Source organism: Suncus etruscus, chromosome 13 (genome assembly GCF_024139225.1).
Source record: "Suncus etruscus isolate mSunEtr1 chromosome 13, mSunEtr1.pri.cur, whole genome shotgun sequence".
In the NCBI taxonomy this organism is placed as follows: domain Eukaryota; kingdom Metazoa; phylum Chordata; class Mammalia; order Eulipotyphla; family Soricidae; genus Suncus; species Suncus etruscus.
The window spans coordinates 42,023,879-42,051,542 of NC_064860.1; the positions used below are offsets into that span (position 1 = coordinate 42,023,879).

Genomic DNA, 27,664 nt, shown 5'->3' on the forward strand with positions numbered 1-27,664 from the left:
TTTTAGCCCCTTTTTAATTTGTTTTTATCCAAGTGGCTATATAAAATTGTATAGGTTTAGGTGAACAGACATATCAACATCTAAATATTAATTTTCCTTTTACCACACATCATTACCCTAAAATGTACTTATTTGTTTATGTCAATTTTGTTTCTATCATTATTGATCTAATAGAAAGGCTAAAATCTCAATGGTTTTGTTTACTCCTGCAGGTTTAATTGCTATAGTACAGTTGTTGACTTAGGAGTGTAAGAATTCAATATAAAAACTAATATAGAATTATTAGATAATTCTATATTAGAATTCAATATTGCATTGAATTAGAAAAGAGTGAGGCTTTTCAGTATCAATGATGTGGAAAAATATATGACTTACCAAGTTTACAAAAACACACTATTGGATAAATAATATGATTTCTTAAAAAATTAAACATCTGGGGCCAGAGTTATAGCATGGCAGGTAGTGTGTTTGTCTTGCACGTGACTGACCTGGGTTCAATCTCTATCATCCCATATGGTTCCCCGAGCCAGCCAGGAGTGACTTATGAGTGCAGAATCAGGAATAACCCCTAAGCACTGCTGGGTATGGCCTAAAAAAATAAAGAAAAAAACTAAGCCTCTACTTTGGGATCTAGATCTATACTGATCTTACCAAATAGGAGGTTATCTGGAAAAATCAATCCCTAAAATTAGAGGCATCATTCTTACTGTCACATAAGTATGAGAAAGAAAAAGTGTCCAGAAGTATTTATAACACAATAAGTCTTATTTATAACTTAAAAGGAATTGGTATTTAATAATAATAATAATAATAATAATAATAATATAATAAAAATAAAAGGTATTTACTTTTTGTGAAGTTTGATTTTATATAGGACAATATATCTCCAGTTTTCCACTACTCAACCCCCTCTGCCCTCAGGGGACATCTGATATACAAGGAAGCACTTCACAATCCCAGATACAACAGAGATTTAATTAACAGAAGAGTCAGCAAACAGGAAGTGCACGGTACAGGAAAACAATGAGCAAGCCTGTTGACTACCTTCACACACACACACAGAGGAAAACAATGAGCAAGCTTGTTGACTACCTTCATACACACAGACACACACAGACACACACACACCAGTACAACCATTGGCTTTCTTCTAGGGTTCTGAGCAGAGACCCCCCAGATAATCTTCTTTTCTTCTTTTTCTTTCTTTTTTTTAATACATCTTTATTGTGACCGAAGTGCATTACAAATCTTTCACAGTAATATTTACAGTACATAGTGACAATGAATGAGGGGCATTCCCAACACCAGTGTTGTCCTCCCTCCACCCCTGTTCCCAGCAAGCATCCCATATCTCCCTCCTTTATCCCCCAGAATACTGGTGCAACTGGTCTCCACTTTACAGCTTGTTGTAGATTGGGTATCTATTCTATTGTCATTGACTTTGGGTTTCGTGTTCAAGTCTGATAATTTTTTATTTCCATTACATGTTCCTATGACTGGTCCTGGTATCATCCTTTTCTCCCCTTTCTTCTTTTTCTTTACCCCTCACTGTATTTACATCTTTGAGTCTCTCTTGGCCCTGTCATCTTACCTCCTCCTCCAAAAAAAACCTTTGAGTTTTCTGAACACCCATTCTGGAAAAGCCAGTAGCACATTCTATGAATTCTGTCTAGCTCACTCCCTGCTGGCTTCTTGAGAACAGACAGAGGCAAGGGTGCCTTGAAGACTGCCCTCTGTAGAAATACCAGCTCTTCTCCACAGCCACCTGGTTCTACAAACGTTCTCACACCGAGGCCTCTCCATAGCAAGGTCTCCCTGTAGGCACTCCAATTTCTAGAGCTCACTTCACCTCTTCCTATAACAATCATCATTTTTTCCATTGTGACTTGGCTGATGGCCAGAAGATGGTGTCTTCCTTTTTTTTTTTTTTTTTTTGGTTTTTGGGCCACACCCTGTGACGCTCAGGGGTTACTCCTGGCTATGCGCTCAGAAGTTGCTCCTGGCTTCTTGGGGGACCATATGGGACGCCGGGGGATCGAACCGCGGTCCGTCCTAGGCTAGCGCAGGCAAGGCAGGCACCTTACCTCCAGCGCCACCGCCCGGCCCCGGTGTCTTCCTTTGAGGGGAATGGTGGTGGGACTCTAGGCTTTCTAGGATTATCTGAACCTGGAACCTGGAGGTGTTCAAAATTTGATGATGATGTTGAGGGGTAAATAAAGAAAAAGAGACAGAAGGAAAGTAAAAGGGGAGAGAACCTACCTCCATGCTATCTCTCCGGTCCCATTGAGGAGAAATTCTTAATCCACTCAGTAGTCAAACTATCAAGTACTCTTAAGTACTTGATACTCAGTCCATACTTTCAATTGAGGGAATTCATTCTACACATTTGCTACATGCATTTATCTCTGAAAGGTGCGGGGTCCTGAAGCCCCCCCAGGGGGGACCCGGCCAGCAGGAATTAGCTGGAAAGGCTTCTCAGACAACCGCACTCCTATTTTGCTGAGTAGAAGAGCAACCACACCTGTAAAAAATCTGAAAGAGGTTAATAATAAAGACCCAAGGCAGCGTCTCACTGTTCAAGGGTACCTTTATTGGCTACAGTTCCTTCTTATATAGTGAAGGAGAAGGGGGCAGTACAAAGGTGATGTCAGTCATACTTTTGGCGCGAAGGCCCATACAAGGCAAGGATATATTTCAGGTTTCAAGGAACAAAGAAATTTAGGCATTCTCTAAATAAGGAAGTGGGCAGTGGGACTAGGGGGGCTGGATGACCTTCAAGTTATGATGAACGTGCTGTTTCCATGGAAATTTCTAGTGACCTTCCAGCTGCATTCCTAATTGCTTAACTATCAGGAGGTGGTGCGAGATGTGCCTGCCTCAGTGATCTTGAACAGACAATGTAGCATACACTTATTGATAATAGCCTAGTTCACTCCGGAATGTGGTCTTAAGGAGTGAGGCCTAGTTTCTGATAACGGTACCAGGCAGCTTTTGCTCTCCTCCGGGCTAGAGCTAATTATATCTTGCAGCTGCATGCCTTTCTCTTTAGCTCAAAAAATTCACAGCAAGACTGCAAAATGGCTTTTAGGTGAAAAGCTGGGCTATGGCAGAAAGAACAGCAAAATGGCCTCAAACAAGTCAGTCCCCAACATCTCCCCCTTTCTCTTCTAATAAAAGAAGGAAAGTCGTGAGCGGGTGGTAGAACCGTGTCTTAGGCTACAAGGTTTGACCAGGTCGGACACGGCCAAAGCCGCATTTAAAAGGTGGCTACAAACGCCGTGGGTGTGCACAGGGATCCGAATTATGCGCTGTAGCCTTTTTGGGCCATGCCCTAACTGGGACCTTGCTAATCCCGTCGTAGGTGTCTCCACAGCCAAGAGCACAAGTGCCGGAGCGAGCTCCGCTTGTTAGCTATGCGCTCTATCTCCTGGAAACTTAGTGGCTGGAAAGGCGGCTTGGTGACTAAAGCCAAGTTTTCACAGGAGTCACGCGGGGTTAGATGCTGGTAGTTAACCTGAATAGAGGTTTTTGCCTGTTCATCTACCTGGTTCTTAATAAAGGCAGTGATTTTGCGGAAAATCCATGGGCTAAGAGAAAGGAGCAGCATGAGGCTAATGAGTGGGCCCAAAATAGTGGACAAGATAGTGTGAAGCCAAGGAGAAGAGAAAAACCAGCCCTGGTACCAGCCTTGTTCTTCATCGAAATGTTTTTCAAAATCTTTTATACCGTCACCAATGTGTTGAACGCTATTCCTAACTAATCCAGGTTTATCTTTGAAAATACAACATTGTTCCTTAAGGGCTACACAGACTCCCCCCTCTTACATAAGGGCAAAATATAGAGCACGACGATTTTGGAGAACAACATCAGCAAGGGAACTAATAGTATCTGTGAGAAATTGCAGACTAGTTTTGATTTCATTAATGTCTTGTTCCACTGCTTGAGTAAGAGTGCGGAAATTGGATTGAGAGGATACAAGAGAGTAGATACCAGTGCCAGCGCCAGTAGCGCCAACAGCAAGGAGCACTGCAAGTGTAATGGAGGTGAAGGGCTCACGGCATTGTCGAGAAAGGGATTGAGAAGAATAGGAATAGGGTGAGGCGGCAGGAGAGGGAAATGGTGATTTTTGGAATGAGAATAACGAGAATACAGTAATCATGTGAAAGGAGAAAAGAGGAACAAATGATGAAAGGAGTAAGGCCAGAAGCACAGGCAAAATAAGTACCATTGGGGGCTAACAGATAGGGTTGTGAGGAGGAAGAATTGTAGATGTCAATAGTTTCGTTGCACACGTCAAGTAATTGGCTAGGAAGCAGGGAGTCGTTAGGCTTAATGCAGAGGCCAGAGCCTACGACTTGACCGACTGTAATGCCATGTTGAGGTTGTGTGTTCCAACGGAGGTCAGAGGGGTTGGAGGTAGAGGAAAGGTTGCCAAACACTGCAACACCTTCATAGAAAGGAGGTTGAGGAGAAAAACAAAGCCAACATCTTTCATAGGCAGGATCTGTAAGGGCAAGAGCAGAAGCATTTATGAGATTGAGAATAACCTGAGAGGACGGAGAAGGACCTGAAGGCATAGTGAGTTGTCTGAGAGAAGAAGATGCAGATGGAAGAGGAGGAGGAGGAGAAGGCATGTGTGATGGACCTGAATGAGGATGAAAAAAAGTGTTAGGACCAACGGCGAGGGGGTGAGAATTCGGCAACTGTTTAAGTAAACGGAGGGAAAAAAGAAGTCCAGGGTCGGTACACCTAACGTAAAGTCTGAGTCCCCATTGTACGGGTTGAGTCCAGTGATGCTGACGTCCAGCAGCAGTAAATTCGATGATGAGGGGGTTACACCAACCACGGGTAGCAGAGGATGCATCACAGTTCAGAAAAGGAGGAGTTGGGGGGCGTGAAACGGTGATGAAGTCCCAGGAGGAAGAGGGTTTCCAATAAGCAGTTCCGGTGGTTTCACAGCCCCAGGAGGCGCAAAAGTGTTGGTTATGAGCGCCACACTTATAGTCGCTGGAACGGGGCCGGTGGTGACCAGGGCAGACGTAGAAGGTGGTGAAGGGGTGGCGTAGTACATCACGGCGAATAACAGAGTTGCAGCCACCGCTAGCAGGGGAGTAATAGTCATCGGGGTCAACAGCACGAGGTTGAGGCAGGCGGAAATTGGAGGTGCCCCAGTATAGGCTTGCACCCATGGCTAGGGCACAAAGGTCGACTTGCAAGACCGGCCAAGGGATGGAGGTAGAGAGGATGGAGGTTGTTGGTGGCATCGGTGGGCATCCAAGGCAGCTAGGCAGAGTGTCTAATTCAGCATTGTCAAAGGTGGAGTCAGTTAGAAACAGGTTTGCAGGAATGGCGTCTAGCAGGAGGTTTATAAGAAAACAGCTTGGCAGAAGGCAAAATGGTTACTTCATATAAAAATTAAGAATTTGCAGAAAACATTAGCAATTTACATTACACTAGTTATTTTTGAATACCACGGGAATGCTATTTGACCTCTGTTAGACTTTGGCATAAAAGAAAATTTATAATTAACAATTGCTAATTAAAAAAATTTTTTTTAAACTGAATATAAAGGATTTTTCTTAAACTTCTAGTTATTATGTTAAAGCTGGATGCTATTTTTTAGCCATAAATACATATTCTATAGGCTTGAACTTACACATAGCAGGAAAGCCAGGTGACTGCAAAGTCCAGAAATTCTCCAGGGAAAAGTTATCCCCGATGGCCATTGAGAAATCTGGGGTTTGCCATTCTCCACACCCTCCGCCATGTTCTTAGAAGGACAAAGCTAGCTTAATACATAATTTTTAACACATGATTTTTAGTTGTAAGATGCCAGTCTGTGAACTGACCAGACTGAACCAGGTTGAAAAAATTAATTGAAATTTAAAAAATGGATAAGGCTTTAAAAATTGTATTATTATAAAATGTAGAGATAACAAATAAACAGACAAAACAAAACAACACTAAACACAACATTTTACACTTGTGGCCACTTTCATTCATCACAACAGACACATAAACAGACAAAAGGATTGATTTAAGACTTATTTATAAAAAAATTGACAAGCGCTTTTAAATATTTAGCTAGCATGTTTGTGAGAAGAAAAAAAAATTTTGTAGAAAAACTTTTTTAGTTTTGAGAAGTACTTAATGTAGATGGAGTGGAACTTTGCTGAAAATAAATTTTAAGGTTTAGATTTAACACAAAACATTTTTAAAACAATTTTAATTTGAAGTTTAAAACATTAAGTAAAATGGTTAATGAGCACTGTAGAAGGAGTATTCACTCTGAAGTATGAAATCATTTGCTGTAAATGAATAGGTTTTATTTAAATTGGTTTTGCAGTAGAACAGTAAGACAGCTGCAATAAAGTGTTAAAATTTTTATGATTAAACACAATAGCATGAACTATGATTATTAAAGGTATAAAAAACTGATTTTAAAAAACAAACAACTGTTTTTACTATGAAGACTTTAAGTGAATAATTTGTAAAAAATATTATATACTAAATTAACTAAATGCTTAGATTATTATAAAATATAGTTAAAGACATCTGATGCATTTACACACCTAGAACTTAAGACTAAAATTATATTTAATACTAGTTAATTTGCTTATAAAGTTTAGTTACTGTAGCAGGACAGCCCCTGAAGAGGTTGACTGATGGAGGGATGGAGAATGAGGCCCTTTTCTTCCAGCTCGTAGCACGTGTCTGCCACCCTGTCTAGCCCACGGTTCTGAGGTGAAACGGCGGGTAAACAGCTCGCAGACAATCAGGCTCGTGGAAATATTTGCTTTATTTGGATGGACAAAACTGAAGTCCAAAGACTCCGATTCAGTTCCAGCCAGCAAAAGCCTCCCGCCTTCCACAGACCCTTGCTCTTATAGTCCAGAGTCAGGTCCCACCCAATGGTGGGATCAGATACCAACCAATGGTGGAAGCAGAATCAGGTCCTACCCTAGGGTGGGGGCAGAATGCCAGGTCACACCCTAGGGTAGGGCACAATCACCTAATCAGATTAGGGTGAGCAACATAGTAATCCCCCAAAATATTTACATACACAACAATTCCCCCTTTTGTTTTTAGTAAACAAACAATATTGTCTACAATTATTAAAAGAAAAATTAGTCAATAATAAAAGAGCGGCTGTTTGCATAAGCGCATCACAGGAAAATGTAAAGAAAAACTTCTAACCTAAGCACAGGGTGTCTAAAACCAGAAACATGTATCAAGGAATCAACTACAAGCTCCTGAGAAGATAAATCTAAGACGTACATAGATCTTTCGAAGAGACACCAGAAAGGTTGTGTAGCAGGCAAGAAGAAGCACCTTTTCTTTATTTGTTGTTGTTGTAGGTGGTGGTGGTGGTCGTTTTTGGGTCACACCTGGCAGTGCTCAGGAGTTACTCCTGACTCCACGTTCAGAAATCGCTCCTGGCAGATACCGGCATTTGAACCAATGACCTTCTGCATGAAAGGCCAACGCCTCGCCTCCATGCTATCTCTCCAGCTCCATTTTCATTCATTTTTTTTTTTTTTTTGGCTTTTTGCCCTTTTGCCGTTTCTCTCTTGGCCCGGCTTGGCTTCCTGGCTTTTGGATCTTTGGGCCGCATGGAGCCCAAAGGGAAGATGGCTAACAGGAGATAAGATGCAGGGCGAATGCTTAAAAGGTTGACATAGGCCACACACCTGTGGTGGCTAGGGCATGAATAAAGATGATTCTTCCTGAAGCCTGCGTGTTGATTACGCCGACTACCTGGGCCTGGAACTTGCCAGCTGGATGGGGGATGAAGCCACGTGGCTGGGGCCTAAGCACAAAGGCCTCCATCCACCGCCATCCAGCCCCATCGTTAATTAATTAATTCTACAAATGGCGCTCCGAACTTTAACCTGAATCCTGGACCCAACAAAACAGCAAAAATGGTAATATTTCTGCTCTTCTGTTTCATTTTGGCTCTTTTCGGGTGCACTGAGCCCAAAACACTGGGCCACGTGGAGCCATGTTCAAACATGGCCGTAATCCCTTCTAGGAAAACAAGGGCAATTAAAACAAAAGAGGTGGAAGCTTGCATCACCTCCAGCCCAGGCCCAGAACTAAAACTTTGTTACAAAAACCAAAAACCTGGGCCTCTTCAAAAACTTATTAAAAGTCTAAATTGGAAACGAAGGAGAAAAAAGACTGTATTTAAAGTGGACTGATTTTCTGAAAATAACCTTTGGCTTGAATTTGGATTTCAACTTTGGAAATTTCGAACTGAACTTTTAGTTTAAATCACTTGGAACTCTGAACATCCAAAGTGCTCCCAGAGGGGAAAAAAGGCAGCGGTGAAGCCCCTGCGGCAAAAAGCTCCAAGCGGCAAGCTCCAAGCAGCTCGGCTCGGCTGGGATCTCGGCTGGAATCGGCTTGGCTGGGCTCAGCTTTGCCCGGAAAAGCAAAAAACCTGGAATCCTCGCTCCAGATCACAAACCGGCAGCGGAGCCTGGAACTACGGAAAAAAGCCACGTGGTAAGATCAGCGTGGGACAAAACAACATCTGAACTTTAAAAGTTTAAAGAAGCCACGTGGTGAGATCAGCGTGGGACAAATTAATCATCTGAACTATGGTTTTAGGTGTAAAAAATTAGTGGGTAGTAATATTTTACTCATAGTTGGTGATGGGATAAGTTTTACTTAGTTAGTAGTTAAAAAATAAAAATAAAAGGGAAGTAATTCAGTTTAGCTCATTTAACATCTAATTTCTAACCACCTGCATCTTTGTCTTAAGTCATTTTCTTTATAATTTAAATGTGTTTTGTTGTCTTTCAGAGTTAATATTTTCAATTGCAAAATGTTTTACTGTGTATTTTAATGTACTTAGCCTGTTTTTAAAATGTATGTTATGCATGTATGCTGAAGTACTTGTGTATAGGAAAAATATAGGAACAGTGAAGTTCCCCCAATATAGTTTAAAAATATAGAAACATAAAAGTTCCGAAATAGTGCTTGGTAAAAAAGCATTAATAGAATTTTAGGTTACAGGTGTAAAGTATATTTTGCAAATAATATGTTTTTGAAAAGGGCTGGTATATTAATTTTCACTTTATTACGTTGGCGCATGAAAATATTTAAAAAAGGGGGAAATGTGGTGTACCCTAAGACCCACCCATTTCTGGGAGGGGTCTGAACCGGATAGTAGGTGTAACTTTACCTGCAAGCCCCTCCCATTCCTGGGAGGGGTTTGGAAAAAGGTAGATAAGGCTGGGACCAAGGGAATTCGGGCTTTTTGGCTTTTTGCCCTTTGGCCATTTTTCTCTTGGCCCGGGTTGGCTTCCTGGCTTTTGGATCTTGGGGCCGCATGGAGCCCCCCAAAGGAAAGATGGCTAACAGGAAATAAGATGCAGGGCTAGCAAAATATTGCTGCGCTTGAAAGGTTGATATAGGCCACACACCTGTGGTGGCTAGGGCATAAATAAAGATGATTCTTCCTGAAGCCTGCGTGTGAGTGAGTCTTAATTACGCGGATTACCTGGGCCTGAAATTCGCCAGCTGGATGGGGGATGAAGCCACGTGGCTGGGGCCTAAGCACAAAGGCCTCCATCCATCGCCATCCAGCCCCATCGTTATTTATTTAATGCAACAGTTACTTTTATATATTACTTATAAAATTATATATAATATATTTTTCATCAATATTATTTTTTTACTGCGACACAAATATACAGATTTGTATAATGTGCTGATATTTTGAATGCACTTAAAATAATAGTTTTTTTTTTTTTTTTTTTTTTTTTTTAATGCAGAAATAAAGAACAACCATTGCTGTAGCACAAAGTTAAAACTAAGGGTACTATAAAGCATACTTAGGTGTTTACTGTGCATTAAATTAACTATATTGTTTAAAAAGGCTAACCACATTATTTTTCACATAATTTTGTAAATACTTTAAAAATTAAAATAAAACTTTTAATAGAAATATAAGACTTAAATTTAACACTTTTGTGTTTGGTTGGATTTTAAAACACAAAGAAGTTTTTCTTTTACCAACATTTTGTTATCTGTAAAGTGACAGAATCATGACCTTGCTTTAAAATTTTCTGAGAGGCATGAAAAAAAAATTTATTGCCTTTATCTTTCTGTTGCTTTTTAATGTTTTAATAATTACTTTACACTACTTAATGCACTAAACCTAATAACACATATTTGACGAAGTGTAGGGCTGACAAGGTGAAGCAGAGTTTTTCACTGATAACTTGGGGAGGGGCTAGCACAGTTAACAGCAGGAAGGTTAGAGGCAAATTATTTACAGTCAGCAGGGTGTAATGATATAGAGAAAAAAAAAGCAATCTTTTAAGATTAATTACTAATTTATTGGAATTAGAGGGAGTGGCAACCGAAGAGGGGAGTCTGGGTTGCAAAAGCACCATGAGAATCATGGTTTTATTAATTGATTTGAGAATATGCAAGAGATGCTACTTTTCAGATTTTTTTTTTTTGAATAACAAAGATTGGGTATTTCAAGGTGAATTGGAAGGCTTAAAGTGGGAGTGTCAGGGCTTGAGCTGGCTGTTCTCCAAGGCTGGCAGGAAAGAGGCTGAAGGAGGCTGAGGATTGGTTTGAGCAAAGTAAAGGGTACATTAGGCTCAGAAGTTTTAACAGCAAAGTGTAGATATCGCAAGGTTTTATGGCTTAGCAGATGATACTTTGTAATTATCCTGCTCACTGTGCCCTTAGAATTTTTTGTAGGCACTGCAGCAGTTTCTGTTTTATGGCACTTAGCCTCACTTTCATTAGTTTGTCTCTTTGAGTTCTCAAGAGGGGGGGCTTGGCCGTGGAATTCAGTGGGCAGAGGACAGACAACTATAGATTTAGGAGGGCGGGGGAAAGCTTGAAAGGCAGAAACCTGTGAATTAAGAGAAGCAGCCTGTTTTTGAAGGCTTAAGATTTGTTTAAGATTTTCAATTTGGCCAAGTAGTTTCATATCTATAGCTTTAAGAGGGGGAGCGGTGAGAGGAGGGAATCTGCCATGGTTAGGGACTGAGCGTTCTCCGCGGTGGAGGCTGCTGAGCAGGCGGGGGAAGACTTTCTCCATTAGGGAGAAAGACAGGAAAGGTAGCGCTGGTTTTTGAGCCAAGAGCATTATCAAGTTTGTTAGAGAGGTGAGAGACCATGGATGTAATTGTGGTGAGTTGGGAACTCAAGTCAGAAAAAGGGGGGGGGGAGGGAGAAAGCAGTAACAGTTTGTTGCCGGTGTGGGGGAGCTGCTGGAATGCCGGCTCTGGGGAGCGACTTCCAGGCGCAGAGGGCAGCAAGAGCCATGTTGGCAAGCTGGGACCTGGAAAGTGTGTGCTGTACCTTTAAGGTATGAAAAGAGGCGAGGCTAGCTATACGAGCTTAGAGATCAGAATTCCTGCCTGTCTGCAAGGGCTTTGCAGCGGAAAAAAAAGTTAACTTCCCAAGAGACAAAGAGTTCAGCTTTTAGATTCTAAGCAGGAGAGCGTGTAAGGGGCTTGGGGCCATAGGAGGTTACGGCTTGAAATGGCTCTTTGAGGCTTTTCCAATTAAAGGCTTTGTATTGTTGCAATTGCTGGCTAAGGAGGGGAGGGTGGTGAAACAGGGACGGAGCTGAAGCTAGGGAAGTGAAGGGCTGTTTAGGATTTTGCACAGAGGGTGCAGCGGCCTCTTCTGTAGGGGTCTGGGTGCATAGAGCAGAAGTATGGACAGAAGTAAGGGAGGGATATAAATGAGAAGCATTAGAGAGATCTTTAAGAGCATTAGTTACTTTGGAGACAAAGGTAGAAGAATCAGTGGTGGAGGGAGGACAAGGGGAAGTATTCTCAGAGGGAGAAGGGAGATGAGAGACAGAATTAGAACGAGAGGGAGTCCTGGAACACTCACGGGAGACTTGTTGTACATGAGATTCAACGGCATGGATGATGTCTTTGGCGGTTCCGGCATTTTTAGTTACAATGATATCTCTTAACAGGCTCCAATATTGGAACATAATTTTTTCCTTCTGTGAATCATCATTATTTACAAAATAATCACTCATTTCATGTCCTACTTTGTCCCAAGTGGACGCAACAATTTCTGGACAGGTAATAATAAACCAATGACATACATTATGAATAAACATAAGAAAATTACAAATATTCTTTTTTGGTAACCTCTACATGTCTGGCTTTCAACTCAGACTGAATATCAATAATGAATTTAAGTTCAGTACTCAATGAAAACACCCATGGAAGTGAAGCCAACGGGCGAAGCCCCAAGAGCCAATCAGGGGCGGTGATCAGAACGACTGAAAAAACTGCAGTTTAAATATTTGATTAAGGCTAACTCGTTTCAACGCCTACCCGGATGGGGTATATCCTGCGATTTACGAAACAGCTCCGGACTCGCCGACCCGTAGTCGTTCGGAGTGTGGCGGTGGTCTTCGAGCCCAGCGTTGGGCGCCAAAATGCGGGGTCCTGAAGCCCCCCCAGGGGGGACCCGGCCAGCAGGAATTAGCTGGAAAGGCTTCTCAGACAACCGCACTCCTATTTTGCTGAGTAGAAGAGCAACCACACCTGTAAAAAATCTGAAAGAGGTTAATAATAAAGACCCAAGGCAGCGTCTCACTGTTCAAGGGTACCTTTATTGGCTACAGTTCCTTCTTATATAGTGAAGGAGAAGGGGGCAGTACAAAGGTGATGTCAGTCATACTTTTGGCGCGAAGGCCCATACAAGGCAAGGATATATTTCAGGTTTCAAGGAACAAAGAAATTTAGGCATTCTCTAAATAAGGAAGTGGGCAGTGGGACTAGGGGGGCTGGATGACCTTCAAGTTATGATGAACGTGCTGTTTCCATGGAAATTTCTAGTGACCTTCCAGCTGCATTCCTAATTGCTTAACTATCAGGAGGTGGTGCGAGATGTGCCTGCCTCAGTGATCTTGAACAGACAATGTAGCATACACTTATTGATAATAGCCTAGTTCACTCCGGAATGTGGTCTTAAGGAGTGAGGCCTAGTTTCTGATAACGGTACCAGGCAGCTTTTGCTCTCCTCCGGGCTAGAGCTAATTATATCTTGCAGCTGCATGCCTTTCTCTTTAGCTCAAAAAATTCACAGCAAGACTGCAAAATGGCTTTTAGGTGAAAAGCTGGGCTATGGCAGAAAGAACAGCAAAATGGCCTCAAACAAGTCAGTCCCCAACAGAAAGGGAACAAGAAATGACCAACAAGGAAACTGATAGGCAACTAGAGTGTGAAGTCAACAGCCATTTTGCTTTAGAATATGTAACATCTGAACTATTTTCTAGGCTGAATAGGAAATTAGCTCAGGAACTGATAGCCTTGTGAAAGGCAAATATGCAGAATATACCGACATTTTTTGGTTATTTTCTACATCATCCTTCAGCCACCTGGATAACACTTTTGACTGTAAAGGGGCCAGGTAGCCAGGACCTTCACCATGCATGTACAACACAAGTATTTCAGCTTCACCATACATTGTCATGATACCTGGTAGATGGCATACCACCAACTGCATGGAAGGGTCCAGTAAATATTGTTGAAATGGATTAATATCAATATTCTTCCTTTTGCTAATGAACCAAATGTGAGAGACCAGAACTTGGCTCACTCATGTTCAAAGATTGCTGCTATGGGTTGACTTGAGTCTCAGTCCCAAAATTTATGCTAATGACCTGGTTCCTAAAATCCCAGAAAGTGAAGATTGAAAGAAGCATCTAGAAAGAAATAATTTAAGTAAGATGATGTCATACAGGTGAACTTTATTATTTTGTTTTTTGTTTTGTTTTGGGCCACACCCGGTGACACTCAGGGTTAACTTCTTCTAGCTATGCGCTCAGAAATCACTCCTGGCTCAGGGGGACCATATGGGATGCCGGGGATTGAACCCAGGTTCGTCCTGTGTCAGTCGCATGCAAGGCAAACACCCTATCACTGTGCTATCACTCCGGCCCCCTAGAACTTTATTATTTTTTAAAGAATAGATATCCTGTTAAGATAAGGAAATTTGGATATAAATAGGAGAATTCTCAGGAAAAGTGAGGATGAAATGAGAAGGCAATGAGAGAAGACTCAGTTGATGGCAGATCTGCTGACCTTAATATGAAATGGTTTGCCATCAATAACAGAAAGAGGGTTTGTTTGTAGTTCACGATATAGGATATTCCTACTGTTAGATTATACCTTGTTTTACCCAAAAGTAAGATCACCCCTGGTTCCTCTGTGTTTGTTTTCAACTTGGTTTTACCCCAAAACAGAGGTTATCTTACATGTAAAACTGGGTGGGTCTGGCTAAGTATAGGATATCTGTCCTTATTCTGCCCTTACTGCCCTACCTGGGGGTTATATCTTTACTCAATAAGATGATAGTTCTGGCAGGCAGCTTGCTCTTGAGATAGAAAACTGCCAGATTACACGTGTTTCACCCTCAGCCTGGTTTGGATTAGTTCATGCAGAAATCCTACTTCAGACCCCTCACCATGGTTGGAAATAGGCATGTGGGGTATTTTTACACCTATCAATATCTATTTTTCAGTGATGTACTTAGCAGAAGATTGAAAGGATAAACCTATCTTACAAATACTTATCCATTTAAGTCAAACAACATGAGGTATTTTATTATGGCTATCCTAGAAAACCATCACAATGGACAATCTATCACAGACTCATGGTAGATATGGTGTCATCCGCATTTTATATGTATGTGATTTCTCGTTTCCATCTCACATGGGGGGTTGCTTTGAGTAGATGCTCCACAGAGTTCTGAAATCCAGTCTCTCAGGCACTGGCTCAGCTATAAGAAAGCCCTTATGAGGTCATAAACCCACCCTTGCCAGGTGGCCATAGACAGAGACATGCAACCTCTAAAAACATTCAAGGAGCCACTATGGTGTCCTTTGTCAATCCTCTTTTAAGGAATATCATTATCAGAAGTACTTTCGATGGCCTCAAGAGAAAACAATGTCTACAATATCTGAAAAGCCTGAGAACACTGCAACATGAAGGATTTAAGACTGTGTATTTTGGAGAGACTGCAATCCCAGAAAGTCTTGTAACCGGGGAAGATTTTCACGATGGCTACTTCATGCATGCCCCAACATGGTATGTTGTGCATGGCGGAGGCAGCCTAGGCTGGGTGCCTTGGAAGTATCGAATGTTCCTGAAAGATGAGTTGTCCATCAGACGAGATGACAACCTCTTCTTTGAGTTCTGTGATATGGCCAAGAAGGCTTATGGGAAGTGCACCATTGTGGTCAAAGGGAAAATGCAAGAGGAGGAGATAAAGCCAATGGAAGACAAGGAGTTTCAGGTCCAGGGCCAAGTCACCATTAACTTAACAGGCATCATATGCTGCCCCAAGGTGGCCAGATCCTATGGCCATGAGCTACTTTCTCTGCCATCCCCTTATTATTATTTGAACCCACTAGACTCAGCCTGGTCTTCTCTGAAATGGTTTATCATCAATAACAGGAAGGATTTTTGTTTGCAGTCCACTGACATAGTTTATTCTTACCAATATATACTTTTCAGTGACTTACTTAGCAAAGGAATTGAAAGGATCAACTTAAACAAATGGAAAACACTGACCAACAAGGTACGGAGATGGGAAAACTACTATCTTGGTAAATTTTCCTAAGAATGAGACCACATCTTGGGGCAGGGCATTTTTTTTAAACCAACTCTGTTGGCCTCTGATGTGGACCAGAAGTAGTCTGATAGTAGTAGTCAAAGACTCTTCAACAGTGACACACATAGGAAATCTGTGAGGATGAATGTCCCTGGCAAAGTGCTTTATGGTATTAACTGGAGATGTCATTAAAGCTTGTTGGTCAATGAGGACCTTGCCTGCCATCTTGTTAACAGCTATGTTAAAGGGAGGATTGAAACTAACTTAGCGGGGCTGGAGAAATAGCATGGAGGTAAGGCATTTGCCTTGCATGTAGAAAGACAGTGGTTTGAATCAAGGCATACCATGTGGTCCCCTGAGTCTGCCAGGAGCGATTTCTGAGTGTAGAGTCAGGAGTAACCCCTGAGTGCTGCTGGGCGTGACCCAAAAACAAAACAAAACAAAAAGACAAAGAAACTAACTTAGCACATAGAAAGTCAATGATGAGCAGGGTGAGCAGAGCTTAAAATTGAAGTCTGAGAAAATTCAGTAAAGAGGATCGAGTTGTGGAACTGAAGTGAAGGAATATATAAACCAATCTTAGCTTACCACAAGGATCTCCTTGGCCAGGCAGGTTTGCCATCAGTGGGAGATGGAGCCCACAGAATAAATAACCAGACTTTGCTTTCCCATTGCTTGTTGGAAAGGTGTGAGAGAGGGTCAAAGAGACATCCAACATGGTGAAGCCTCATCCAGCCTGCCAGCCAAGGTGGGACTTGGTGGGATTCTGCTGTTGATCGGTATAAGCAGGATTTGGTGAGGAACAGATAAACTGAACAGAAGGGTCTGTGTCCCTTCCCCTTACCTGATGCAATTCCCATCTCAACTTCAAGAATCCCAATAGAACTCTTGATCCTAAGACCTATATAGGAGGTCATGAAACACATGACATTGTGTTGTGAGCCCTGATAGTACAAAGTCCTCCTGTTCAAATCTGGAGGCTGAAACTGATATGGGACATAGGTTTATGATGTATTATTGCACTTGATATCTAATTAAATTATTTTGGGGCCACACCCAGAGCTACTCAGGACTTATTCCTGACTCTGTGCTCAGGGGTCATTCCTGGCTGACTCTTGGGGACCATATGTGGTGCTGTGGGGATCAAACCTGGTTGACCACAAGCAAGGCAAATGACTTGCCCTCTGTACTGTTTCTGGCCTTTATTATTTTTTTAAAGCCTTATTGTTAAAATACAAAATAACTTGATATTTATATCCTTGACAAGAGATTGCCATGGAATTAGTATTTGCCTTGCTTGCTGCCACCAGGTTTGATGCTTGGTACCACACTGTCTTCCTGAGAATTGTTAGGTGTGGTCCTGTGTGTGTGTGTGGGGGGGGCACCTGAGCACTGCCAGTGTAACCCAAATAGCCCTTAGCACTGCAAGGACCAAGTAGCCCTGAATCCTTGGGCTACTTGAATATTGAACCATCAGCCTGATAGGCTAAGATTCTCCAGGAGGTGCCTCTGAGCCCCATGAGCCTGCCTGGAATCCTCCTGAAGCCTCTTTCTAATAAATACAGATTCACAGGTAGTGCTTTTTTACCATAGAAAGAATCATATACTAGTGTGTGTGAAAAATCACTTAGGAAAATTTCCATCCAGCTCCTAATAGACTTAACTAAGTCCTGGCTGCCAGGATCAGATATTTTTCCCTCCTGCTCCAATTCTCTACTGAAATCCCTGAATTATTCACCATGGATTTCTGAGTGTGGGATTTAGGGGGTCTAACCTTTCATGTGTAACTTCTGACTCCCCCTCCAGATTTAACTATTAATTAGCCCACTGCTGACCAGACCCCCTTGTTGATAACATAAACAGGTGACTTACATCGATTGCACATTGTATGTCTCAATTATAGTATTCTTGAAATATAGTAAGCTAGAGAGAAGAAAATCCCAATGATGGACCTTGGGTGATAGCGCAGTGGGAGGGCATTTGCCAGGAATGCAGCCAGCATGGATTTGAGCCCCTGCATCATATATGGTTCCCCAAAGCCTGCCAGGAGTAATTCCTAAGCACAGAGCCCAGGAGAAACCTCTGAGCACCAGCAGGTGTGGCCCAAAAATTAAAAAGAAAATTCCAAGTAGAAGCTGCATTGATGACACTGTGTTGTGTTTATTGATACTTTAAATGTATATGTGTGTGTATGTGTATATATATATATATATATCTATATATATATATCATCTGCTCCCCAAAAAATTGGCATGAAATAAAACTTCATGCAATACACATCTGTAGAACCTCAAGCCATGTTGTCTGAGGGGCCACTGTTTCTTGCCAGATGAAAATAGATGTTTTGTGCTCTCTAGAAACTAAGTGTTAGACTTTTGGGACATTTGTTATTGTGCATTTTATCTGGGTATAGACTGATGAATTAATTGTATTTACACCCACCAGAAAGTTTCAAGGTGGCACATTCCACTTTACAACTGAAATACAGCAAGGCATTATATTCATTTCTCAAACTCAGTGTCTTAAAACCAAGGAAACTGTAATTAGAGATATATTACAGTGGGTAGAGCACTTTGCCTTGCATGCAGCCCATCCAGGTTCAATCCCCAGTATCCCATATGCTCCTCAAGTACTGCTAGGAATGAAGAATCCTGAGTGCAGAGCCAGGAGTAAGCCCTGAGAATTGCTGAGTGTGGCCTCAATCAACACTTTTCTTGTGTACTCCTGTCTAGTTAAATCCCTGGTACCATGTGGTCCTCTGAGCACAGAGTTGGGAGTAGCCCTTGAATACCACTAGTGGTAGCCATAAACCTTCTCCCTAAGAATAAAATTTAAAAACAGAATCAATTAAAATAAAACTCTAGAAACCTATTAATTTTCTAATAAAAAGGAGGAAATGAGTTCCACTGAGGCTAAATCAAAATGGGGTAGAGGAAAAACTCCCCCTCCTTTTTTTGTTTTTTTGGGTCACACCTGGCAGTGCTCAGGGGTCACTCCGGGCAGGCTCAAGGGACCATATGAGATACTGGGAATTGAAACACCATCAGTCCTGGGTCACCTGTGTACATGGCAAACGCTCTGATGCTGTGCTATCTCTCTGGCCTGACAAAACCCCCTTTAGTGCTCCAGAGAGAATTTTTTCTTTCTTTCCTGGGAATATGTCTTGGGTTAAGGTCACATCAGTCCAATCTCTGGTTCCTACTCATAGGCCCTTTCTCCTCTTCTGGGTCATCTCCCTACTATTAAGGTTATGGACAGGGGCTCTCCAACAATTCATAATTATTTCACTAAATCAAAATCCTAACCGCCCCTCCCATGCATTTCTCTGGGTGGATCAAGCTGGAAAGTGGAAGAACTCCTCCTTTCAAGGCCACTAACTCCCTTATCCCCAGGTCTCCTGAAACTTTTTTGTCTGTTTTTGGGCGACACCCAACAGTGCTCAGGAGGTTACTACAGGCTCTATGATCAGACATCTCTCCTGCAGGCTTGGGGAACCATATGCGATACTGGGGATCAAACCCAGATTGGCTGCATGAAAGGCAAAGTAAGGCAAATGCCCTCCCCTCTATTACTGACTTAACAGTCCAAAGTGGCTGCTGAAAGTCCACTGCATTCACATTTCAGAGACAGCAGTGAAGAAAGGAAAAAGGACTCAACTATTTCTTTCAAAGGCTCTTCCAGGAAATTTTAACCATTTTTCCCATTGACCTCTTGTTGGCCACACTTGTGCCCCAGGAAACTGGGAGATGTGATTCATGCGAAAACCAGGCTTCCATTACTAGAAAGAGGAAAAGAAACATTGTGGTGGATAACTGGGCATCTCAGCCATTTAGGTACCTCAGAGGACTAAGTGCCTTTGGCATACCTGGAGTTTCTTCTCTGTGCAGCCCAGAGACTTTCTGGACAGCTGCCGTGAGCTGGGACTGGGTTGTGGACTTCCAACACCTCCTAACCTACAGCCACCACTTTGGCTGATCCACGCAGCTAGGGTCAAAAATGGGCTGGCTCCAAGATCCCATCCCAAATGGCTCAACAACTCCAGTTGGTGGCGCACCGTCTCCCCCTAGTGGTCAACACGAGTATAGGACCGGAAACCAGAAATCAGTCCACGGACCCCAAAACACTTCTCCACTGCTAAGTTACTCATGAAAAACCGGACGTTTTTCCTCAAGCATAAGACAAGACTGATCGATCACTCACACTCTCGCCACTACTACTCCATATGGTATTGAAAGTCCTTCCCATAGCAATTAGGTGAGAGAGAGAGAGAGAGAGAGAGAGAGAGAGAGAGAGAGAGAGAGAGAGAGAGAGAGAGAGAGAGAGAGAGAGAGAGGGAGGGAGGGAGGGAGGGAGGGAGGGAGGGAGGGAGGGAGAGGGAGGGAGAGAGAGAGAGAGGGAGGAGAGGGGGAGGGGAAGAGAGGGAGGGAGAGAGGAGAGGGGGAAAAGGGAGGAGGGAGGGAGAGAAGGGAGAGAGAAGAGGAGAGAGAGAGGGGGAAAGAAAGAGGGAGAGAGAGGGAGAGAGAGAAAGAGGAGGGAGAGAGAGAGGAAAGGGAGAGAGAGGAGGGAGAGAGAGAGGAGGGAGAGAGAGGAAAGGGAGAGAGAGGAGGGAGAGAGAGAGGAGGGAGAGAGTGAGGAGGGAGAAAGAGAGGAGGGAGAGAGTGTGGAGGGAGAAGAGAGGAGGGAGAGAGAGAGGAGAGAGAGTAGGGAGAGAGAGAGGAGGGAGAGAGAGGAGAGAGAGATATTAAGGGCATTCAAATCAGAAAAGAGGAGCCAGAGCAGTGGCACAGGCAGTAGGGCGTTTGCCTGTGCGCCCTAACCTAGGATGGACCTCGGTTCGATCCCCCGGCATCCCATATAAGCCAGGGGCGATTTCTGAACGCATAGCCAGACGTAAACCCTGAGTGTCACCGGGTGTGGCCCAAAAACAAACATAAAAAGAAATTAAAGTCTATTTGCAGGTAACATGACACTATATTTAGAATAACCTAAAAAATGCTCCTAGAAATAATATATTTATTCAGTAAAATGACAGGCTACACAATCAATAAATAGAATGAGAAATTAGCAGAAATGAAATAATACTGAAATGAAAGTAATGACAGAGGAGATATTTTATAAACAATCCAATTCCTAATTGTGCCTCAACAATCAAGTACCTGGAAATCAGCTAAGTAAAAGAGGAAAAACAGGACCAGAGCAATAGCACAGCAGAAAGCATTTGCCTTGTACATATCCGAACCGGGACAAACCTGGGTTTGATCCCCAGTATCCCTTATGGTTTCCCGAGCCTGCCAGGAGAGATTTCTGAGCACAGAGCGAGGAGTAACCCCTGAGTACGTGGCCCAACCCACCCCTCCAAAAAAAGTGGAAAGACTTAACACAAAGAAAACTATGGAACACTTTTTTTTTTAAAGGACATGAGGAAATGGAAAGGACTGTGACATTATACAGATTCAATGTTGTCTTTTATAAAAATCACCCATATCTTGGCTGGAGAGATAGCATGGAGGTAGTGTGTTTGCCTTGCAGGCAGAAGAGCGGTGGTTTGAATCCTGGCATCCCATATGGTACCCAAAGCCTGCCAGGAGCAATTTCTGAGCATAGAACCAGGAGGAACCCCTGAGTGCTGCCGGGTGTAACCCAAAAACTAAAAAAATTTTTAAAAAATCACCCGTATATTAAAAAAAAAAAACTACTGTTGTTGAAGTTTATATTATAACATCCTCATCCCCCATTGACACAATCAAAGCATCATAAGAAAAAGGAAGAGGGAAATTTTATTTTCCCAACTTCGAACTACTCTATAAACTCATAGTATTAAAAACAGTGTGGTACTGGACTGTTTTAAAGACAGATTCTCAGACCAATGCAACAGATTTGAGAGGCCAGAGACAGACTTTCAGGTACATGGACAGTTAATGTTTAGTGAAGGGGCAGAAAGTTATTAAATGAAGCCAAAAAAGCCTCTTCAATAAATACTGGTGGGAAAACTGTTCAGATACATGCAAAAAAAAAATCAGGTCCTTTTCTAACACCATGTACGTTAATGATGAGAGGAAGAGCGAGAGTGAGCGAGAGCAAGAGAGAGAAAGAGAGAGTAGGAGGAGGAAAGAACTTTGCTTTTTCAAAGACTAGAGACACCTTTTTTTTACAAAGGAATTTTTGTTTTAATAAAAATACCAGCTCTGTTAGAAGCATACAAAGCTCCACATCACATGAAGTTCAAACTCTAGGTTGGAAGTTTGTCTTTGGACACATCTTTCATCAGTCTCTGTACTCTCTCCAGTCTGCTGAAATCCATCCACCTGCCTTAATATTTCCATGGCAAAATCTGGAAAGAAATGTCCAAAGGACAAAGTAGGAAATGTTTGTTAAAATCATGCCTTATTCTTGCTCAGCCTTAACCTGTATGTTTGACCATGTCAGGTGTAGCAAATGGAGGGGCTGGAAATATACAGTAGAAGGGTTGAGTTAAGGCACTTGCCTCGCACATGGCTGGCCCTGATTCAAACCCCTGGAACCACATAGGGTCCCCCGTGCACTGCCAAGAGTGATCCCTGAGTGCAGAGCTCTGAGCACCACGGCATATGGCCCTCCCTCCCCATACCTACCTAAAGAGAGAGATTTAACAGGTGCAGTTAAGAATGAAGGTGCAGAGTCTAGAGCTATAGAACCATATTTAGGGTGTTTGCCTTGCACTTAGCTGACCAGGGTTCGATCCCGGCATCCTATAGGGTCCCCGAGATTGTCAGGAATGATCCCTGCACACAGAACCAGGAGTTAAACCTGAGTACCACTAGGTATGGCTTAAAAACCAATAAAATAAATTAAAATAAATTAAAATGAAGAAACTTTGTGCATTGCAACATCCTTCCACCCTAATGCCCCTTATGTTTAGAAATGCTGCCTGCAGGGGCAACTCCTGGTCAGTTCAGTGCATGGGGCCTGGCAGGCATCCTACAACCTTCACTGTGGGCCCGGGGAGTGCCTGGGGTGTAATGTTTATCCCCCCATACCTCACTCACCTTTGCTTTCTCTGTCAATGCAATCCCCCATACCCTATCCTGAAGGCTGTAGCCAACAGAACTTCAGTAAGCCCCTTTCAGTGTGAGCTGCTTCCTTCTTTTCCATTTCTGAGCATTTCCTCCCACAACCCTCCTTTCTGCTACTTTCAGTCCATAAAATACTGTTTTGGAAAAAGAAAAGGCCAGGGACCTGGAGAGAAAAGAAAGGGCAGGAGTGCACAAGGGTACATGCAAGACCCTGAGTTTGATCCCTGGCACCACGGAGACCCCTGTGCACTCCCAGGATGTAGCAGCATCGCCCTGTCTGATCTGAGCATTTGGCCATTCAGCCCAGTGGGCTGCAAATGGTTCGAATGGAACCCTGAATTTCCTCCCCTACCTGTCCCCCCTAAAAGATAAATAATTAACAATATTTTTTGTTTGTTTCCTGCAATGCTCAGGGGTACTCCTGGCTCTGCACTTAGGGATCACTCCCAGTGATGAAGGACCATATGGGATGCCAGGGATCAAACCTGGTGGGTATTCAAGGAAAGCACTATCTCTTGAATCCCAAGACTCAAACATTTTTTGGTTAGTTTTAGGTCCAGGCCTGGTGGTTTCTGGGATTGCTCATGGCTCTGTACTCAGGGAATCACCTGTGGTCTGACTTGAGGAACATTATGTGTAGCCAGAGATTGGCCCTGGGTCAGCCACATGTAAGTCAGGTTCCTTCCCTGCTTTTCTCTCTCTCAGCTCCTCTTTTCTCTCCTGCAATGTGCCCTTCTGTCTCTGATGGCTGACCAGCATTCACCAAAAGCTGAAGTCTCCAGTCCCTCCCTTTCAGGTCTCAAACTCCTAGTCTGCACTAGGGGTCCAACCAACCTCCTTAGCCTCCCAGCTCTGCCTGCAAGCTTATGCATAATTGTGAGTAGGTGAGGGATGTAGCACCACCATTTTGCCTCTACTTCTCTGAATTATAATTCATGGCTTCTGTGCAAGTCTAGGCAGAGCCCTGGGATAGGAGAGGAGCCACTATAGGCCCACAGCTGATCCTTAGTCCCATAGTGCCTACACAATGTGGGGCCCTCATCCTCTCCCCTCACCCCTATAAAATCACCCCATGTGCCATATTTTCAACCCCAAATCTGAAACAGGGTCATACATAAAATAATTCAAACCAAGCTGTGGGTGAAACACGTGTAGTCTGGCAGTCTTGTACTTCATATGGAGAGTGAGATACCTGCCAGAACTGTTGTTTTTTTAATTGAGTATAGAGACCAACCCAAGTGGGGCAGTAAGGACAGAGTAAGGACAGATATCTCCGGCTATCCTGAGCCAGCCCTGCCCAGGTTTATATGTATGGGTAAAACCAAGTTGTAAACAGATACAAAGAAACCAGGGATGATCTTTGTTTAGAGTAAACAAGGTATAATATAACAACACCCCCAGGACCTCTCTCCATTGTCCCAGCCATCCCAGACTGGCACTCACTTCGGGTCATTCATTTTTCTTCTTCTCTTCTGGCTGTTTCCTGGCTCTTTCCAGTGTTTTCTGCTTTGCTTCCAGTCTTTTCCTCTGGTAGATCTTGACGGCCGCAAAGGTCAGGCAGAGGATCAGGGTTTTTGCTGCCAGGATGTACAGCAGCAAGGGCACATGTTCCAGGACCTGGGGGCACAACGTCAACCTGCTGGGCATTCTTGGGCACCAGGACAGTGTCTGCCCATGGTAGGCATATGGCTTCCACTTTATTGGAAGCTCGAACTGCTCTCACCCCCGGGCAGCTGAACAGGGTTAGAGAGGGAACAGAACACAGCAGTGCTATGCCCTCAGCCGCTTGGTGCAACCCGAATCATTCTCTTTTCACTGTTCTGAACTTCTGTCCCTTTATCTGCCAAGGGAAGGTGGAATCCGCTTTCCTTCTGGGTCCTCTGGCTTGAGCCCATGAGCCCAGGAAAACTGCTCGGAAAATCAATACACTAAACCTCTAAACAATGAATCTGGTGACTCTCCTCTCCTCTGGCCTGTCACTTCCTACCAGGAGGCAAATTTCTGCCTTCAGGCTAGAACTGAGTCCAGAGAAACAACTACAGGTGGGAATAAGACTCTGTGAGAACAACAGAAGATGTTATTGAGATCTTACAGATTGCAGATGCGTGCTAAAGGTAGACAGAATTGGAAAGAAGGGAAACTGGGGACACTGGTGGTGGGAAATGGGCACTGGTGAAGGATGTTAGACATTGTTATGACTGAAGCTCAATCATGAACAATTTTGTATCTGGGGGAAAAAAAAACCAAGTGCATTATGAACAACCTTGTAACCATAGTGTTTAAATAAAGTAATTTTAAAAATTAAAAAATTAAGGGGTCAGAGCAGTGGCACAATGGAAGGGCATTTGTCTTGCACACAGCTGACCTAAGACAGACCTTGGTTTGATCCCCCTGCATCCCATATGGTCCCCCAAACCAGGAGTGATTTCTGAGTGCATAGCCAGGAGTTACCCCTGAGCATCACTGGAGGGTGACCCAAAAACCAAAAAAAAAAAAATGTTTTTAATTAAAATAAATAAAATGGGGGAGGCTACCGACCAGAGCGAATGGAAGGCGGCCATTCAAGGGAACCGTGAGTTCCTGGGACAGGCCAGAGTGAGTGCGGGAGGTCGTCGACTGGAGCGAGTGGAAAGCGCCCATTCAAGGGAGCCGTGAGTCACTGAGACAGGCCAGGGGAGGGCGGAAAGACCACCGACTCGAGCATGTAGTGAGCGCCCACCCAAAGGAGCCCACTCTTCGACATAGCACGGGCAGCCCAGGGGACCCTAGGTCCGTGAGGCTGGGGAGAAAGGCCAGTGGGAGCACTTGTGGGGATCGTCAACTCATCAATCTATCATACACAGCCCAGGGAGACAGAGGGTGAGGAGGACCAGTGACTAGAGGGGCAAGAAGGAAGCTCAGGCTGGCTCCCAGGTGGGGAGGGCTAGTGATCTAGGCTCAATGACACCCTTTACCATTTTGGCCAGGAGTGAACCTGCACTGTCTGGCAGGAAGGGGGTGGTGATTGACCAGGCTTGTCTGGAGGACGAGGGAAGGACCAAAACTCAGCGACATCACCCAACATAAATAAAATGATCAGATAAGATTAAAATAATCAGGACCTCATATCACATCAAAAGAACAATACTCTAAGAGAGCCCACAACTGAGAATCATTCTATTCTTTTGCACTGAAAAGCCCAGAGTACTTATTAGGAAGAAAGTGTTTAACTCTAGCCCTGCTCACCTTCCAGTTCATGCTGGACCCAGGGAAGGCACTTCTGGTGAGCAGGGCCACTGAACAGGGCAGGATGGGTCCTTGGCTCTGGTAGGAAAAAGAAAAGGAGTAGATGAGAACAGAGCAGGTCACTGTAGTGGGGGGTATGCATCAAGCCCCCCAACAATGTGACCTAGAGCCTAGGACAAGGGCAGCTATGCCTCAAGATAGTCAGGAGACTCCAGGTCCATTCCTCTGGGGGCCCAGAGCTTAAGTCCATCTCTAACTGACCTGGACTGCTACTGCTTTGTGGGGAATGCCTCGATGTTTCTCAAGTTCTGAGAGTTTTTACTTTCAGGCAAAGAAAGTCAGTGACTGGGGTCTGAGTGAGAGCACAGTGGGGAAGGCATTTGCCTTGCATGTGGCCAACTGAAGTTTGATTCCCAGCATCCCATATGGTTCCCTGAGCCTGCCAGGAATAATTTCTGAGTGCAGAGCCACTCAGTAATCACTGAGTAGTAACAACTGAGCACTGCTGGGTATGGCCCAAAAACCCTCCCCTCCTAAAAAAAAGTCAGTGATGGGAGTTGGGGGGGGGTGTCAGAGAGTGGTTCTGAGAAGGCAACCCATGCCTACAACTCCCACCAAAGGTGAATAAGACGGAGAAGGTGAGATAGGAGGGAACCAGACCCAGAGTTCTCTGCTGTGTTTAGTAATTTTAGTAATTTAAAAATTAAAAGTTTTAATTTTAGTAAATTTAGGGGGGGCTCAGGGTGTCACACCTGGCTCTGCACTCATGGATCATTCCTGGTGGTACTTGAGGAACCAAATCCAGTGCCAGGGAATAAACCAGGGCCTGCCATGTGCCAGGTATAGGCCTTGCCCTGCTGCTATCTCTCTGGCCCCTTGGCCACTGGGTTTAAACTATGACACTCACCCCAAGGGGCAGAAGAACAAACAGTACACTTAATGAACTTCTAGATGAAGAACCTATGCACGCTGGTGAGCCCCTTCAAGGGGGCCTCAGGACCATCTGTAAATGAAGAGAGAGAGTATCAACCACAGCAGTGACTTTCAATCTTTTCACATCTGAATACAGGTACCAGTCCAAAGGCCTGTGATTGAAAACCAGTGAACTAGAGGGGGGTTTTCACCTGAAGTGAAAGTGCTGAAGTGCAGGACAGAAAACCTCAAAACTCAGGGAAATGCTTTGTTTTGTATAGGACATACCTGGCAACACTCAAGGGTTACCCCTGACTCTGTGCTCAGGGATCACTCCTGGTGGTGCTCAGGGGACCATATGGGATGCTGAGTATTGAACTCAAGTCACTGCAGCTCCTCTGGGAGACATGCTTTATCCATAGTTTCTCCTCTCAAAGTACCAAGTGCCTCCAAATTATGTGACATTTATTCAAGATCCTCCTATTTTGAAAACTAGCAGCCAGGTAGCCCAAGAGAGCCAAGATAGGCTGACTTCAAAGGCCATTAAGCCATAAATCCACTTATACATGATGATATTGCTAAAGACATCATATACCTGTCTGTAAGGAACAGGCCTATTCTGACCTGCATGGAGAAAATATGCTTCTACAGCTATAACTCATGGCTGTAATTTCAATTTCACTTGAACTGATACTAGTAACCATTGAGTTAGAAGCTTTTTCAATCAGTGCAAATACATGTTCAAGGTGCTGTACATTTTACTTTCAGGGCCCTTGATTTGACTTGTGTACTCAAAGTGGGCAAACTTGGCTTTTCTCCAGGAAGCACCGAGGCCAAATAATGTATAAGATCCA

At 43.6% G+C, this 27,664-nt stretch overlaps 2 protein-coding genes and 1 pseudogene across 3 annotated transcripts; 1 reads left to right on the forward strand and 2 right to left on the reverse strand.

Moving 5' to 3' along the window:
• Positions 1 to 2,107: 2,107 nt before the first annotated feature.
• Positions 2,108 to 26,926, reverse strand: SMIM11 (small integral membrane protein 11). Of its 2 annotated transcripts, none has more exons than XM_049785842.1 (4): positions 26,806 to 26,926; positions 25,899 to 25,976; positions 24,117 to 24,290; positions 2,108 to 2,173 (listed from the first exon to the last, which is right to left on the reverse strand). In XM_049785842.1, exons 2-3 carry the CDS (start codon positions 25,908 to 25,910, stop codon positions 24,123 to 24,125), a joined length of 180 nt encoding a protein of 59 aa, XP_049641799.1. In that variant the 5' UTR covers positions 25,911 to 25,976; positions 26,806 to 26,926; the 3' UTR covers positions 2,108 to 2,173; positions 24,117 to 24,122. The 2 variants fall into 2 exon arrangements, with proteins under 2 accessions (XP_049641799.1, XP_049641798.1); XM_049785841.1 differs by lacking the exon at positions 2,108 to 2,173 and adding an exon at positions 21,764 to 21,952.
• LOC126026962 (uncharacterized) lies at positions 9,712 to 9,861 on the reverse strand (annotated as a pseudogene).
• C13H21orf140 (chromosome 13 C21orf140 homolog) lies at positions 14,881 to 15,630 on the forward strand. Its single transcript, XM_049785811.1, has one exon. It carries the CDS (start codon positions 14,881 to 14,883, stop codon positions 15,628 to 15,630), a length of 750 nt encoding a protein of 249 aa, XP_049641768.1.
• Positions 26,927 to 27,664: the final 738 nt, after the last annotated feature.

What these genes read in the sequence shown, in the direction of transcription:
- C13H21orf140 (XM_049785811.1), top strand. Translation starts at nt 14,881, where the DNA reads ATGGTGTCCTTTGTCAATCCTCTTTTAAGGAATATCATTATCAGAAGT.